Source organism: Podarcis vaucheri, assembly GCF_965113315.1.
Source record: "Podarcis vaucheri genome assembly, chromosome: 17".
NCBI lineage: Eukaryota > Metazoa > Chordata > Lepidosauria > Squamata > Lacertidae > Podarcis > Podarcis vaucheri.
In genome coordinates, this window is record NC_138755.1 from 4,891,938 (window position 1) to 4,909,036 (window position 17,099).

A 17,099-nucleotide genomic window follows, 5' to 3' on the forward strand; every position below is an offset into this window, starting at 1 on the left:
TCACAAGGGCATATTTTAAAGGTCTGAGAGCCTATATTTCAACGCTTTACTTTGCTGCATGTTTTGTGGTTGTAAATCTCTGCTGGGGTTTCTCACCAAAGAATGCTTGCCTAAAACCTGGATAATGGCATCTGGGAAGTGTGTACATACACCCCCGCCCCACCTCCGTATTTTTTCCTTGCCACCAACAAGGAAAAGAAGGGCTTGAAGTTTCAGTGCTAGGCCCTATATTGGCCTTATACCGACTTGAACTCTACAATGTATTTGAGAGCATTTTTATTTTATTGATTCGTAGTTTTAATTATAAGATTATAGTCCAAGTGCTGATATCAGCTAAACTTCCCAATTGCAGACACATATTCTATGCAAATACCATGCTTCGGAGAAGTAACGGGAGACTGCACAAATCAGAAGCTATCTGGAGGGTCGACTATGTAGTGTATGGAAAATTCTCCAGAACGTCTAACATGGTTTTTCTATCTTTCTCCCTTAAAGTCCTTAGGATGATGCCTTACATATTCTTGAAATATCTCCATCTCATTTTTGTTACTTGCTCATTTACTGAAACAATAGCTGGCGCAGAAGTCCACAGTAGCCTCAAGACTTCTTGCTAGACTCTCATTCCCAGGGACAGGCCTCTAGTTGATGGCATTGTCCGGAAAGGTGCACATCTGGGCCATCCCAGCTGAGACTTGATAGACCACTGCTGGAGGCAACTGTAGCAACTGCCCTTCCCCTGGTGATTTGTTGTGGATATCCCATGGTGCCTGCAGAGATGAGAAGAGCGGGGCCACCTCCAGCACGGAAAGTCATGCACCCGGTAATCGACTGCAGAAGCTGAACCGTCCAACGCAGCACCTTCAATAGGAATGAGAACACACTAATATGTGTGTTCAGCCTAACTCTGCCTCCCTAAACAATGACAGGATCAGGAGGAGCATCCAGCTACTTGGTCCACAGGCTGCTGCTCTCCCACGGGGCAGGAATAATTGGTGCTTGGCTTGTCTGGATGTTTTTTCTATCCAGTCCACATAGGAGGTGATGCTGGAGGACAGAACAACCATCTGGGATCCCGGAAAGGGCTCACTCATCAAGCCAACCTGGCTCCATGTCATGCTCTTGGCCTCCAAGTGGCACAGCAGGGCTGCACCCTCACCTACCTGGGAGAAGAAGAAGAAAAGAATGAAGCAAGAATGGCCTATCACAAGGTGTGAAGATGAGTGCTTGGTTGGAGGCTGTTTAGAGAGATACTCACAGCAGCACCAGGCAGGTAGCTAGAGCTATTTCTTACAACACAGTACATGCCTGGATTGACCCCAGGATATTCTTTGGCACAGTCTGAGGGCATCAGCACCTTGACTTGGTATGCGCTGGAGTCAGCCCCAATTTCACCTGTCAAAAGATGGGTGATTAGCCAGCAAACTGCTTCCAATTCACTTCCCACTTTTGGGAAAGAAAACTTCCAGAATCCTTCCTCCATCCTATGGCATACTGCCCAAAGCTCCACCCTGTCAGAATCCATCCTTGACTCCCAAATGCCTGGACTCTACATTTGTCCGCTGAATCACACCATTTTATCCTGAACTAATTTGTCTCAGGAATTGTGCCCTCTGCACCCCACCTCTGCTTCCATCACCACAATAATAATCTAGTTTAGCACCACTGAAAAATCCACAACTTCCCTACACTTTTAGCCATATGCTTTCATCATATCTACGCCATAAACACGGGACCTAATTTACATGTTGTGAGGGACACGTTACCACAGACATATGGTCCCCTCCTGCAACTGCCAAGACATGAGATATATCATCATTGCTTTCAGTGTTTTTTCACTGTACTTCATTGGATGATGTTTGCAATGTGCATGATGATGGCATGTAACATGTCATTTAACAAATGTTACTAGGGAGACACAAGAGGTGCCGTGAGGCAGCGACAGTCAAGAGTTCCTCTCAACATCTTTCTGGTACACTTGCACTAATTTTATAGCCATTCCTTCTCCTCAGATAACCTTGGGGATTTTTTGCTCTGTGAGACATCGCTGAGAAGTCTCAGCACCCTTGCCAAACTACAATGCTCAGGATTCTTTGCAGGCAGCCATGGCCATTGCATAAAGATTGATGGAATATAGATTTGGAGAGTAGATGTGTCCGTGGTGGGTGTGTCTTCAAGGACTGTCCACTTCCACTCAGCACAGCTGATCCTTACAGTTCACACACAAGCTGTGTGTGTGTGTGTGTGTGTGTGTGTGTGTGTGTAAGCAAACACGCGCGCACGCACACAGAGTAGTTGGGGGCAAAAGGCAGGTCAAGCTCCATTGGCTGCCTGCACAAATCATGCTGCAACTTGACGCAGCGTTACAGGGCTTCCAAATGAATGTACTAAGGGATATTTGATGTTAAGGAACAGAGACTGTTTGAAATAGTCTTGGAGCATACAGCCCTATACAATAGCAAGGTCCCTCTCTCCTCTCCCTCTCCCTCCACCCCACTCCCAGTCAGTCTCCTGGCATACCAGATGGCATCATTTGTAGACCCATCACTTTGCAGCTATCCCAGGGCTCCTTTGGGAAGTATGCCATAGCAGCCACATGTTGGTCAAAGGTGATGGGCTTCTGGAGGAGCAGCAGAGCCACGTTGGAGCTGCCAGAGAGACTGTGCTGCGTCGTCTCCTCATAAGGGTAAATTGCAGCAACATGGATGCCTCTGGCGTGGCCCTTGGGGTGTGTCAGCCTCACAAAGACAGCTATGTTTCCTGGGTCCCTGCAAACAGCAAAGAGCGGCCTGGAATAACTCTGTTTTGGGTCAAAGGAAAAGCAACAGGGCAAAGGGAATAGTGTAGGCTAGTCCATTAAGGCAAATGGGGCACTGCCCCACCAACCTCAGTCTGCCCTAAGCCCCTACCCACCTGCCTTCTTAGCTACAACCAGTTCAGGTGATGGCACTGGCCGCCTGCTTTTTCCTCCTCCTCAGTCTCTGTGTTGCCCTTGCAGAACTCCGCAGGGAGCAGGATGGGGACAAAACTAGAATCAGTTGCGCTGGCTGTTATTGACTCCAACTCCATTGTGGCCTCCCTGCTTTCCACCCTACCAGTCCCAAATGGGCACTAGCCATCACTAACAGGGAATAGTCTCTTGTTCTTCATTTTTTTTGCTCTTGGTAGGACCCATAAGGTCGGCGGTTCAAACCCCCGCAATGACGGGGTGAGCTCCCGTTGCTCAGTCCCTGCTCCTGCTAACCTAGCAGTTTGAAAACACGTCAAGTGCAAGTAGATAAATAGGTACCGCTCCGGCGGGAAGGTAAACGGCATTTCCGTGCGCTGCTGCTCTGGTTCGCCAGAAGCCGCTTAGTCATGCTGGCCACATGACCCGGAAGCTGTATGCCGGCTCCCTCAGCCAGTAAAGCGAGATGAGCACTGCAACCCCAGAGTCAGCCACGACTGGACCTAATGGTCAGGGGTACCTTTACCTTTACCTTTAGGACCCATAATGATGGGACAGGGCAGGCAGCAGGCTCAGCTATGTTTACATAGTTTATTCAAAGTAACAACTCCTTCATAAACTATGGTAAACTTGATGTTGACCTATGTTAAAGCTAATCTGGGCCTTTTTCTTGCTTCTGTTCATGTTATCTGAGCTCAATGGTGATGCTGCGAAGTACAGCCTTCTCCCTTTCCTGTATGCCCTCTGGGCAGCTATATCCTACAGCAGGGGTCAGAAAACATTTTCAGCAGGGGGCCGGTCCACTGTCCCTCAGACCTTGTGGGGGGCCAGACTATTTTTTTTTGGGGGGATGAATAAATTCCTATGCCCCACATATAACCCAGAGATGCATTTTAAATAAAAGGACACATTCTACTCATGTAAAAACACACTGATTCCCAGACCGTCCAAGGGCCGGATTTAGAAGGCGATTGGGCTGGATCTGGCCCCCGGGCCTTAGTTTGCCTACCCATGTCCTACAGCCTAGGTGAACAAAATAGGTGTGCCTCGTTCACATTCACCCTGTAATGAAATGTCTCCCTGCCCTAACATGTAGCACAGAATGGGTGAATATTGATAAATGAACTAGAGTCCCCCAAAGGGCATGGGCTCTGATCTCCTAACACAGGGCTACAGAACCTCTAGCCTGTGGGCCTAAGTTGGCCCACCATGCTTCTCCCATTTGGCACTGATTCTGAAGAAGGGCAGGAGAATGGGGGCATCACTTACGTCTGTTGAACACACTGTGCTGTAGTCAAAACCCAGTAGCGGTTCAGAATTGAGCCCCCGCAGCTCTGATTCTCACATGTGGCGATGAGCACTTGCCAGGGCAAGGACAATTGTGCTGAGATCCATGCAGCCAGGGCTGAAGAGGTCAAAGAGGCTGGGTCAGTGTGTGGTGGGGGAGAGGACAATAGCAGAGCAAGGGAGGCTAACTCTAAACAGCAGGAAATGTACATGAAATGCCATTCAGGGGTGCTCTAGAAGGCATTGTACCATCATAGGTACAGGCCACAGTGACCTGGGGGAGAAGGGACATGTGTTTTGAAGCAGCTCACATGAGAAATTCCAAGCTATCACTCACTCTCTGGTTTCTGTAGCTGCCTAAGATTTTTTGTAGGCCTCAGATGTTTCCAAGGAACTGTGCGATTGTAACGATACCCTGCAACCTTTGTGGTCCTCTCCAACCAGGGCAGGTAGTGGGGCAGACTGCTGAAGACATAGGGGCGAGAGCAGGCTTCATCAAAACTGCTCAGCACCCCCAGCTGAAGCCAGGCCCCATCCTGGGGGTCAGGGCAGATCAGCGGAGAACCCACATCACCCTGGATACGAGGAGGGAGAAGGAAGAGAAAATGAGAAAGAGAAGAAGGTACAAAAGAAACTTCCCAATCATCACACTCTTTCTGTTATGTACTGAAGTTCTCATCCTGGGCCAGCAGGGGGATACTGTAGATAGTTATGCAAATAAGGGGTCGAAAGTGAAGTTCAGTGATTGGATAGTTTTAGAAAATTGTTACAGTTACATTGTACTGGAGCTCTATATAAGCAGGCTGACTGAACCCTTCAGTTCAGTTCTGTCCTGGCCTGTAAATAAACAAGAGCTGTTTGAAGAATCGCTGTATTGTCTGATATGTTCACCCACAACTTAACACTTTCAAACAGCAGTTGACCTGCTTTCTGTGGGGCACTTCATGCTAGAGCTGGCTCAGTAGCTGCCTCAAACAGCAGGAGCCCACAAGGCTTTAGCCCTGCAGGTGCCCCACCTGCCCCACTGCTGGCACAGAAATGGTGCTAGTACTGGTGCCGATTTTGGCTGAAATCACATCCGAAATTTTGCAAGACCTTGTGGAGCATGCACAATCTTGTGCAATTTCAGTGATATCTCACCCAAAATTGGTGCTGTTGGCAGCAGGGCAGGTAGAGAAGCAACACTGGTGGCAGCAGGTATGGTAGCGGCAGTGGCAGGGCAAGGCGGCACTTCCTCTTTCGACATGCCGCCTCTACTTTATGCAAACCATGTAACAAGCTAATTTGTAAATACCCATCTACTGGATCCATGATAGCAGTATGAGAGAGACAGAAAGACAGACAGACAGAGTACATGCAATATCTAGGTGCTGTTGTACACCTGAAAGAGCTATGTGTGGCAGGCAGGAATTATGTCTTTTAACCTCTTTAGTTTAACAAATGGGTGAGGAGACTGACTTTTTAAATCCACAGCCAGCTGATATCAGCACCGAGTCAAAAAGCGGTGGAGGTGGGTCATAATGATGATCTACTCCCAAGCTCTCTCTCACCGTGCAGACTCCTTCTGGGCCCATTTGAGCCTTGATACAGAATATGGCATTGGAGAGCTGCTCCCCAAGCTGGTCGCAGCTGGTGACGCTCAGGATGTCTAAGGGATGTCTCAGCAGCACGGCAGGGCCTCCTACAGCAGGGAGAGAACACATGGGGGTAGCACCATCTGCCCTCAAGTTAGGCAGCATAAATCCATCTCCATGCCCTCAAGTGGATGACCACCAGCAGGGCACAGAGATGAGGATCCTTTCACCTTCCAGCTGTTGCCAGACTACAGCTCCCATCATACATGACCTTTGACAATGTTGGCTGAGGCCAGTGGGAGTTGGAGTCCCTTAGCAACTGGAGTACTGCAAGTTCCCCACCCCTATAGTAGGATCAAGAAATTGAGCAGATGGGAACAGGAGGGCTGAAAGTTGAAGTGGGCAAGAGGAATAAGGAGAAGGCAAAAGAAAAGGAATATTGGGATAGAGAGTGGACAATGAACAGGAGTGTCCATGTAGATGAGCTGTGGAAGGTTGATGTTCCCAGACTTACAGTGGTGCCCCGCAAGACGAATGCCTTGCAAGACGGAAAACTCGCTAGACGAAAGAGTTTTCCGTTTTGGGGGTGCTTCGCAAAACAAATTTCCTATGGGCTTGCTTCGCAAGACGAAAATGTCTTGCGAGTTCCTGCTGGTTCCCCCCCCCCTTTTCTAAGCTGCTAAGCTGCTTATCAGCTGATCCAATCAGCAGATAAGCCGCTAAAAGCCGCTAAAAGCCGCTAAAAGCCGCTAAAAGCCGCTAAAAGCCGCTAAAAGCGCTAATCCGCTAATCCTTCAATGGGCTTGCTTCGCAAGACGAAAAAACCGCTAGACGAAGAGAATCACAGAACGGATTCTTTTCGTCTTGCGAGGCACCACTGTTTCTGAAACAATAAGACAGCTCTCTGGCTGCCTGCAAGAGTGATGTGACACTGGCATTATACCTTTTATGCATCGTTTCATGAGAGGGCCCTGCACAAAACCAGACAGACTTATCTCTCTTGAGTATCTTTTCCAAGCCTCAGCCTGGGGACCCTAACTACTAACTGATATGCAATCTTGCTCACAGAATCACAGAGACTGGAAGAACCAACAAGGTCATTTAAGAAAGACCCTCCCTGTGCAATTCAGATCACAGTGTACAAGGAGAAAGCAAGTGCACCACTCACCTTCCAGCACAGACCAGCCTGGTAGCCAACAATTTCTGAAGTCACCTATTGCATCTGCCTTGTCTGAGAGACACACGGGTGCAACAAGGGGACCAAATTCCAGTGGCTCCTCCAATTGCAAAAGGCCCAGGTTGTGAAGGTCCCTGTGCTGCAACCAGTTTGGGTGCGTCAGAGACTGGTGGGTCTGCACTGAGTACGTTGCCTTGGAGATGTCAACTAGACCAGCCTGCACCAGGGCCAAAGCTTCTGAATTTTTTCTGAAACAGAGATGCAGCAACATAATAGCTTCAGCGACCACACACAACATGTTGCAGAAGCAGGTATCGAGCACTCTCTTGTAGATACTGTTGTTATTTGAACTTTTATTATATGAACTGTGAACTTTATATAAAATGCAATCAAATAAAATGTGCTTCTGTGGCCCCATAACACCTGCACAGCATGTAAAACAAATGACATATATTTGGGGCGGGAAGGTTATTAATGCTACATAAGGACTTCCTACTTCAGTGGGCACAGAATGATGAATACATGTTCCAATGTGGTGGCTGGGTAACTTTTTAAGGCACAACTCAGCACAAGTCTGGAAATCACTGAGAAGGATAAAAATGCATACTGTTCTAGCATGCTAGTAAACCACCCTGTGATCCTAGGATGAAGGGCAGTATTAATAATAATAATAATAATAATAATAATAATAATAATAATAATAATACAATAAAATTCAGCATTTTTAAATGAAGAAGAAGAGGAAGAAGAGTCTAGATTTGATATCCCGCTTTATCACTACCCTAAGGAGTCTCAAAGCGGCTAACATTCTCCTTTCCCTTCCTCCCCCTCAACAAACATTACTTACGGATTCTAAAGAAAGAGGGGGATTTTCCCCTACCAGTTTTGAAAATCTATTTCAAGCAGCAGTGCTTTGCTGCATTAAAGAATGAATACAACTAGAAGATACTGATGTATTAGATTTGGAGGGATTCGACAATGTATTTGGATGGCATGCATATTTATGGTATGATAAGGTAAAGGCCCATAATGCATTTAAAAATCATGTAATTAGGAAATCGTTGTACAATGTTTGGATAAAATACAAAGATCTTTTAGAAAGGAAAACTCCCAGATGGCTTTCACCAATGGAGGCGAAGGCTCAGAAAAAGTTAAATATGGAAATCAAATGGTTGAGATATTCAGATTTATTATTGGAGGATAATGAAGGATACAAACTTTACCATTTTATCAAGTTAAATATAAGTTAAAATTGGTTACACTACCACCAGATTAATTAATTGTATAAATTAGATAAGAAAAATGGTTTTGCTTCTGAAAAATCTAAGTTGGAGACAGAGTTGTTGGATTCTAAAGTTAAAAATCTGTCTAAAATATATAAGTTACTGTTGGCGTGACATACAAAGGATGAACAAGTTAAATAAGTAATGATAGATTGGACAAGAGATATAGGCCATAACATAATGTTTGAGGATTGGGAAAGATTGTGGAAGAAAGGGGTTAAGTTCACGCGTACAAAGTTAAAGGAAAATATAATGAAAATGATGTATAGATGGTATCTGACCCCTGTTAAACTAGCAAAGATTTATCATAACTGTGACAACCTATGTTGGAAATGTAAAGAAAAAGAAGGAACTTTTTATCACATGTGGTGGACCTACCCCAAGGTGAAAGACTTATGGGAAAAGATTTATAATGTGTTGAAAAAAATGATGAAATAGGCATTTATAAAGAAACCAGAAATCTTTCTTCTTGGAATAACAGGTTTGGAATTGCCCAAGAAAGATGTTAAATTATTTTTGTATGCCACAACTGCTGCTTGAATATTACTAGCTAAGAAGTGGAAAACGCAAAAACTACCAACTGTGGAAGAATGGCAGATGAAGATGATGGGCTTTTCGGAGCTTGCCGACCTGACCGGTAGAGTCTGCGACCAGAATGAGGAGGAGTATCAGGAAGAATGGAAGAATTTTAATTACTATTTAGTTAAATACATTAAGTTAAATTAATTGGAAAAAGCTTGCAATTACCAGCTAGGCCTAGGATTTAAATAAGTAATGCGAGGAAATATTATGCTTAATGCTGAATTGGGAAGAATGATATTACAACTGGCCTGCAAGCAACTGTTTGAACAACAGTAAAATAAAACAAAGGATTTGGTAGAATTAAAATAAGGTGTAGAAAACAACGGAAATGCAGCAAACTAAGGTTCTGTTAGAATGTCACTGAAGGTTAGGTTGGGAAGTCTGTAAAAAATAGTATAAGGTAAAATGTGTATGGTGTACTGTAAAATTGAAATAAAAAAATTCCTTCCAGTAGCACCTTAAAGACCAACTAAGTTAGTTCTTGGTATGAGCTTTTGTGTGCATGCACACTTCTTCAGATACACATGCACACGAAAGCTCATACCAAGAACTAACTTAGTTGGTCTTTAAGGTGCTACTGGAAGGAATTTTTTTATTTTGACTATGGCAGACCAACACGGCTACCTATCTGTAACTGTAAAATTGAAAATGCAGAGAGAGAAAGAGAGACCAAGACAATGCACCCATCTAGAACTAGGTCAACCTGAATAACAGGATACTTACATAAGGTTGGCACAGTTGGCTGAGGTTAAAATCCACCAGGGGTTGAGAATGGAGCCAGCACAGAAATGCCGGATGGGCAGCGTGAGAGCAACAACCCAGGGAAATTCCCCCAACTCCGCCTCAGAGCAGCTTGGGCATTTGGGCACAAAACCAGGCCGCAGCCCACATCCTGAAGGGAAAGACCAACATATTAGAAATGAATTTGCTTGCCTTCAGTTCTCAGTTTATCTAACGGAAGTCTGAAGTAATATTATCCAGTACACTCTATTTCCCGACAGAATGATGGGGGAGCAACTGGTGGCACACACATAACCAGTTCCTCAGACCTCCCCCTTATTATTATTATTTTTCAGGGGTGGGGAGTACATGTACTCACCAAATTTGCGATCCGTAAGAACTGCCATCTTGTTAAGTTGGTAGGTATGGGAGTTGGCATCCCATGCCAGTCCCATCTCACACTGTCTCAGCGTTACCTGTACAGGGAGTTGCAATTTGGGCATTATGGTTACACTAGGTGGGGCAAGTAATGCTAGGGAAGGGCCAGGAGATGGGCCTTCCTCGCGTTTACTCTTTGGGAACTGTGGCCTAGCTACAACAATATGAACAGGAGCACCTTGGTTGATATAAGTGTCTGGTATGAATGCTACGGCTGTTGAAGGAGGCGTTTGTGGCTGTGAAGTGGTAGCAGGTATTATTATTATATGTGGTTGTACAACAGCTGACATTTCTGTTGAGTGTATTGTGGATGTTACAGATATTTGGTTGGTTGTAGAGGATGTTGTGGATGACTGCCCTGTTGTTGTGGACGACTGCCCTGTTGTTGTGGATGACTGTCCTGTTGTTGTGGATGATTGTCCTGTTGTTGTGGACGACTGCCCTGCTGTTGTGGATGACTGCCCTGTTGTTGTGGACGAATGCCCTGTTGTTGTGGACGAATGCCCTGTTGTTGTGGACGAATGCCCTGTTGTTGTGGACGAATACCCTGTTGTTGTGGACAACTGCCCTGTTGTTGTGGACGACTGCCCTGTTGTTGTGGATGACTGCCCTGTTGTTGTGGGTGAATGCCCTGCTGTTGTGGACGAATACCCTGTTGTTGTGGACAACTGCCCTGTTGTTGTGGACAACTGCCCTGTTGTTGTGGACGAATGCCCTGTTGTTGTGGACGAATGCCCTGCTGTTGTAGACAAATACCCTGTTGTTGTGGACAACTGCCCTCTTGTTGTGGACGACTGCCCTGTTGTTGTGGATGACTGCCCTGTTGTTGTGGGTGAATGCCCTGTTGTTGTGGACGACTGCCCTGTTGTTGAGGACGAATGCCCTGTTGTTGTGGACGAATGCCCTGTTGTTGTGGGCGACTGCCCTGCTGTTGTGGACAACTTCTGCGTTGTTGTGGATTTTAGTGCTATTGTAGATGTTGCAGAAGATAGATGTTCAAGTGTGGAAGACACTACAGAAGATGTTTCTCTGGCCATTGTAGATGTCTGTCCAGTTGTTGAAGATGATAAAAATGGGGACTGTCTGGTAGTTGTAAGTGTTACCTGGGGTGTTGTGATATTGGGGAGGGACTGTGTTGTTGTGGATGTTTTCTGAATTGTTGTGGATGTTGTCAAATTTACGTGATTATCTGCTGCAACTATTGTGACTACTGACTGTAGTCTATTGAGTGCCGATGCAGAGTGCACTGAAGTTGTAGGTATTACAGTCAATGGTTTTGTAGCTTCTGGCGATGAGAGTTCATTTGTAAAGGCAGAATCCAACAGTGGGGGGTTGGATGTCAAAGCTACTTCTGATGGTTCAACAGGTCCAACTGCTTCAGATGCTTCAGATTCTTGTTCCACAATTGGGGGTGTTATAGACGCTTGTGGGACTTGTGTGGTTGTTTGTGCTGTTGATGTGAATACTATGCCTGTTGGGAATGTTACAGATTCTCCAGCTGTTGAAGATAATTCTCCCCCTGTTTCAGACAGAGCATATAATGGTGTGGTTGCTGGGGAAGACAATTCACCATTAGTGGTCTTGCTATCTTTCAGTTGTGGACCTAGTGCTCCTTCTTGACTCAGCCACTTCAAATGGGATAAAATCTGAGAAGCCAGGATAGGAGCTGTGCAGTCGTGTAAGCTCTGGGACACAACACCCATCACCTCCCAGTGCCCGCTGCCAGGGTCACGACAAATCACAGGACTGCCTACAGACACCTGTAGCAGAAAAGAGAGCGTGATAATCAGATATGGAATGAGACAACTAAAGCAGATGATAAAAAGGGGTCTGTGCCACTAAAAGCAGTAAGAAAGGCTGCCTCTTGGGAAGCATAGGAGCTCAGTAGTTTTTTTTCCAGCTCCTCAGCTATGCTGCAGTTGGCATGAAGAGGCAATTATTTTGTTTGATTGTGCTGTTTCCTGTCCGCACCAGCAGGTGAAACATGACAGGATGTGTCCAGAATGAAGAAAAGGTGTCCCTGTCATCCCCGCCCTTCATTTCTCCTACATAACTATTTGTGCTTTCTGGTAATGTTTGTTGGTGTCCTATACACTCACACTTTAAAAAAAATCCCATTAGAATTCTGGTATTTCCAAACCTTGGCCAATCTTTCCTTCCCCTCTGCTGATTGTAGTTCCTTTCTAATCACATTGGTCCTATCAAATAGTATAAGACCAGATCTAACTTCCCACATACACAAAATGGTGACTAGAAAAGTGAAGTATAGAATGGGCACCCACTAGAGAACTGATGAGGTAGAGTTGGTTTGGAATACAGAATCACAATTTGCTGGCCGTTGCTGAAGTATGAGGGAAGTGCTGCCCTTCTCATATGCAGCTTCCTTTTTGAATTTTGAACAAGGACCCCAAATCAATAGGGATGTGCCTTAACACATCTTCCTGCATCACAAAATGCAAAGAGATATGACAACAGCAATAGCATTGTGTGAAGTAGTCTGTCCTGGTACCCCATTTGCTAGAGAAAAGGCACCTGGCAAGGGATCCAGGAAGAGAAGAAATGTTAGCAATGCTTAAGCTCCTGGGTTGTTCTGGAGACAGGCTGCTTTGTACAAGAGGCTTCTTCTCTGTACAAAGTACCCTTTCTACCTGTTTCCCATGTTCCCTTTTGTGAGCCTTATGCGTACAACATGAAGTCAGAGAGATACAGACACATGCTGTGCACCCTATTATCAGGCCTCCCTGTGTGGGATTGATATACAAATGGTAATGAGCTGTGATGGGTTGATGAGTGAGTCACCCCATATCCACCCCATTACCAGAAAGCACCCCATAGACTCTGTTGTGGAGATGTGGTCTGGACAAAAAATTATGTGCAAGTGGCCATTGTTTAATCCCTCCTCCCCAACGTGATCAATGGGAAGGGTTTTTTGTGGCCAGGTCTAGCTCCTGCCAACCTAGCAGTTCGAAAGCATGTCAAAGTGCAAGTAGATAAATAGGTACCGCTCTGGTGGGAAGATAAAGGGCATTTCTGTGCACTACTCTGGTTTCGCCAGAAGCGGCTTAGTCATGCTGGCCACATGACCCAGAAAAACTGTCTGCGGACAAATGTCGGCTCCCTCGGCCAGTAAAGCGAGATGAGCGCTGCAACATCAGAGTCGTTCGTGACTGGACTTAACTGTCAGGGGTCCTTTACCTTTACCTTTACCTTTACTAGGGTTGGTGTAAAGTGTGTGTGTGTGTGTGTGTCCCCATTCACACAATCGACCCTGAATCCATTCATAAGGGATTACCGTGCAGTTTGTGTCATTAGACGCCTCTCTTGAAACACACAAGTTCCATGATTTGCCTATGTCAGGCCATTGCTTGGCACATTCCGATGTCACCAAAGTATGCACAATGATCTCCTTCACTGACCATCTGAAGGACCCTGTGAAGATGGAGAGATGACTATAAACTGCAAGGCCTGTTAGCCTAACTCCAGGGATCCACTCCAGCACTCATCAGTCTCAGCGCTGTGCGTGTGTGTGCGTGCGTTTTTTTAAAAAATCAAATTCTCCTACATAGCCTTCTCTAACTTCTAAGCCTTCACTGACCATATTTTTTCTAATATTTCCATAGCCCTAAGATATATAATTTATATAATCATATAATAATATAATTATACAATAATATAATTGAGTAATAATCACCCCAACACTCTCAATATATTAAACTATGTGCCAAATACACATTAGTTGAGTATAGTGGTTCTAACAGATGTGACACATACACTTAGTCTTTTTCAATAACTTGCAGACTTATGAGTACCTATGACTTTGGGCTGTGGTCACCTTCCCCACTAGCACAACCCCCTCAGACCTTGACAGGGCACCTCCAAACTCACCGTCGTGTCTCCGCTCAATAATCCTACATTCCTCTTGCGTGTCATAGGGTTTTTCTTTCCGAATGACGCAAGCTGGCCATATGTCTGGCTTCCTTAAATCAACTGGCTGGCCAAGCAGAATGAGTCCCAGGTCATTGTTGGGTGGTGCCTCCCAAGAGCTGAAACCCCTGTGTGAAATGAACTGGCTCACTGTCTTGGTGCTGAAACGACCATGAGCGCCAGTGAATTCCACATTGCTCGGCTGCCTGCAAGGCAAACATGGAAGGTCATTTAATAATCAACCATAGCTATCAGATCCTTAATGGCGAGACCTTACTCCACAACAGCCTGTTCATTGTTCAGGCACTCTGTTTCATTTCAGAACCAACCATCTTAGGACCAGAGCTAGCACTCCATCAGGAGAAAAGCACTTCCAATCTCTCACATTACTCACATCAGTAGGAAACAGTTGGCTGCTGTCAGGACCCACCAGCTGCTCAGGACAACTCCTTGGCACCTTTTGCCATTGCCAAATATGTTCACTAACCATGGTGCTTCCAGGGCTTCTCTCTCGTCTGGGGAGGGAGACTTGTCCCAATTCGTCCAGGGATGCCGGATGCTACAGACTACAGAGGAACAGTAGAATATTGTAGGATCTCCCATTCCCTGCATCCTGACTGTGGTACAATGTGTAATACATGCTTTAGTTGGGGCTTTGGATATTGAGTGGTGGTTAACCCCAATGGAGGAGCCTTAGATGGCTCACCAACACTCCAGGCCAGTTCTAGAGTTAGCCTCTAATGTAAACCAGTATTGCACACCCTCCCTCAATATGGTACAGGTTAGTTAAATGAATTAGTTGGCTGTGCAAGTGAACGCCACATGGAACCTTTTTCTTTTTAAAAATATGAGCTTTATACATAGTTCATTGCCAGGGGCTAATGTTCTGTACTTGAAACCTCCCATTCAGTTATACCACTTAATCCTAAAGAGTTTCTGGGTTGCACAAGCCTTTCTGCTTCCCATAACATGGGGAGCAGAACTCAAGTGTGCTAGCTCTGACTGTGGTCACTTACAGGTGGTGGAGGAGGACAAAAACAACTGGAAAAGGGCAGAGAGCCCAAGGAGAAGCTCCATCCTTCCTCTCTATGGCAGAGGGAGGCTTTGGGATCATAAAGGTGCTTCATAGGGAAGATGAGAAGAGGTAGTGTAATCCACAGGCCCCACTGAGGCAGGGAGTCAGCACATGAGTTGTCTGGGATGGAACATTTAAGCTCACAAAAGACTCACCTGTGACATCAACTCCATAGAACTCTGAGAACTGCTTTGAATTCTAGCATGCCTTAAGACTCGAGTTCAGTGTTCCTGTCACCTCTTCTGACCCTTGAATGCAGTTCTCTTTCAAAGATGCTGCTGTTCCCAGCACTGGCTGGAGCAGATGGGAGCTGGAATCCAAGAAACATAAGAACATGGGGAAAGCCTGCTGGACCTGCCTCACCTAGTCCGAGCAACCTGGTCTCACAGTGGGCAACCAGAAACATATGGGAAGCGCCGAAACAGGACCTGAGTGTAACAGCACTCTACCCATTTGAGATTCCCAGAAAGCGGAATTTAGCAGGGGTTAGAACATGTGGAGGACCAACTGTGACCTGTATGTTAAAACAGAACTGTTGTGCAATTATGGACATGGCAGTAGTTTGAAATTAGAGATACTAATTATGTTTTATGGCACTGTTACACTCTAGAATAAGGTGCATTTAAAATAAGGTTCCTCTGAGTCTTGTAAATAAAGGTGCAAGTGTTACCAATCACCTGCAGAAAATGTTTACTAGCCTACTGGGAGGCAGACAGGAAGGATGGAGAGCTCTGTCCCTTTTGGATGCATTTATCTCATGTGTGGAGAGTACTGAGTGTTCCATCTCTCCTCCATAGGGCTCTCCCAGTTTGTTTCGGGCCCCACACATCAAGCAGGCCACACGCTGGATTTGATCTTTGGCGTCGGTATAGATGTGATCATGTCTCCTTCGACGAAGGTGCCATGGTCTGATCACTACGCTCTGAAAGCCAGGATTGACTTTCCACCCCCACCCTGCTTAGGTGGCGAGCCAATTTGGGCTCGCCCGCAGAGGCTGATGGACCCCGAGAGATTCCGCCAAGCCTTGCGGGACCTTGCTCCCCCTGGCGACTCATTGACTGAGCTTGTTGAGGGCTGGAATGCCCAGCTCCTGGCAGCCATCGATGAGATCGCACCTAAGCGCCCTCTGCGACCCCGCAGAAACCGGGCTCCCTGGTTTACCGAGCAGCTTCGGAAAATGAAGCGGGACCTCAGACGGCTAGAGCGAGTATGGCGGGGTGCCCGTGACGGAGCCTCAAGAACATCTTATAGGGCTTTTATGAAAACCTACGAGATGGCGGTGAAGGCTGCTAAGAAGTCATACTTCTCGGCCTCCATTGCATCCGCTAGCTCTCGCCCAGCGCAATTATTTAGTATAATCAGGTCTTTAACGTCCCTTGAGGGACAGCCAAATTTAAATAACAAATTGACACACGGCTGTGAGGCATTTGCGAGCTTTTTTGCGGAGAAGGTCTTGTCGCTCTGCCATGACCTCCCTGCCAATTTGGATACAATAAAGGAACTGGAGGCCCCTCGACTGTCCTCGGGTCCAGTATTGGACCACTTCGACCAGATATCCCCAGCCGATGTGGACAGACTCCTCCGAGCTGGAAAGCCCACCACTTGTCCTCTCGACCCGTGCCCGTCTTGGCTGATTAGAGCGTGTCCAGACGAGATGCGGGCCCTCCTGGGGGATATCATCAATTTGTCCCTTGGCACGGGGACATTCCCAGGGGAACTGAAGGAGGCAGTGGTGCGCCCGCTCTTAAAGAAAACATCATTAGATCCTTTAGATCTATCCAATTACCGCCCGGTTTCGAATCTTCCGTTCCTGGGTAAGGTGATTGAGAGAGCGGTTGCTGAACAGCTTGGTGGGTTTCTGGATGAAACATCGGCTCTGGATCCATTCCAGTCCGGCTTCCGCGCTGGTCATGGGACCGAGATGGCTCTGGTCGCCCTAACAGATGACCTTCGTAGACAGCTGGATCGAGGCGGGTCGGGGCTGCTGATTCTTCTAGATCTATCAGCAGCTTTTGACATGGTCGATCACGAACTTTTGGACCACCGCCTTACCGACGTGGGGATCCAGGGCACAGTCCTTCAATGGCTGCGCTCG

At 46.3% G+C, this 17,099-nt stretch overlaps 1 protein-coding gene across 2 annotated transcripts; it reads right to left on the reverse strand.

Moving 5' to 3' along the window:
• Window positions 1–263: 263 nt before the first annotated feature.
• Window positions 264–15,148, reverse strand: LOC309522590 (uncharacterized protein). 2 transcript variants are annotated; one of them, XM_082205972.1, is made up of 13 exons: window positions 14,946–15,148; window positions 14,417–14,495; window positions 13,891–14,135; window positions 13,298–13,434; window positions 9,947–11,765; window positions 9,571–9,739; window positions 6,974–7,230; window positions 5,782–5,912; window positions 4,569–4,806; window positions 4,214–4,349; window positions 2,518–2,765; window positions 1,256–1,392; window positions 264–1,160 (listed from the first exon to the last, which is right to left on the reverse strand). In XM_082205972.1, the coding sequence occupies exons 1-13, from the start codon at window positions 15,004–15,006 to the stop codon at window positions 894–896; spliced, it is 3,924 nt and encodes a 1,307-aa protein (XP_082062098.1). In that variant the 5' UTR covers window positions 15,007–15,148; the 3' UTR covers window positions 264–893. The 2 variants fall into 2 exon arrangements, with proteins under 2 accessions (XP_082062098.1, XP_082062097.1); XM_082205971.1 differs by having other exon boundaries at window positions 14,324–14,495.
• Window positions 15,149–17,099: the final 1,951 nt, after the last annotated feature.

Coding starts and splice junctions, on each gene's coding strand:
- LOC309522590 (XM_082205971.1), bottom strand. CDS start 15,006: ATGGAGCTTCTCCTTGGGCTCTCTGCCCTTTTCCAGTTGTTTTTGTCC. Junction 14,496..14,945: donor TTTGTCCTCCTCCACCACCT/GTAAGTGACCAC, acceptor GTTCCTCTGTAG/TCTGTAGCATCCGGCATCCC. Junction 14,136..14,323: donor GCCAACTGTTTCCTACTGAT/GTGAGTAATGTG, acceptor TTTGCCTTGCAG/GCAGCCGAGCAATGTGGAAT.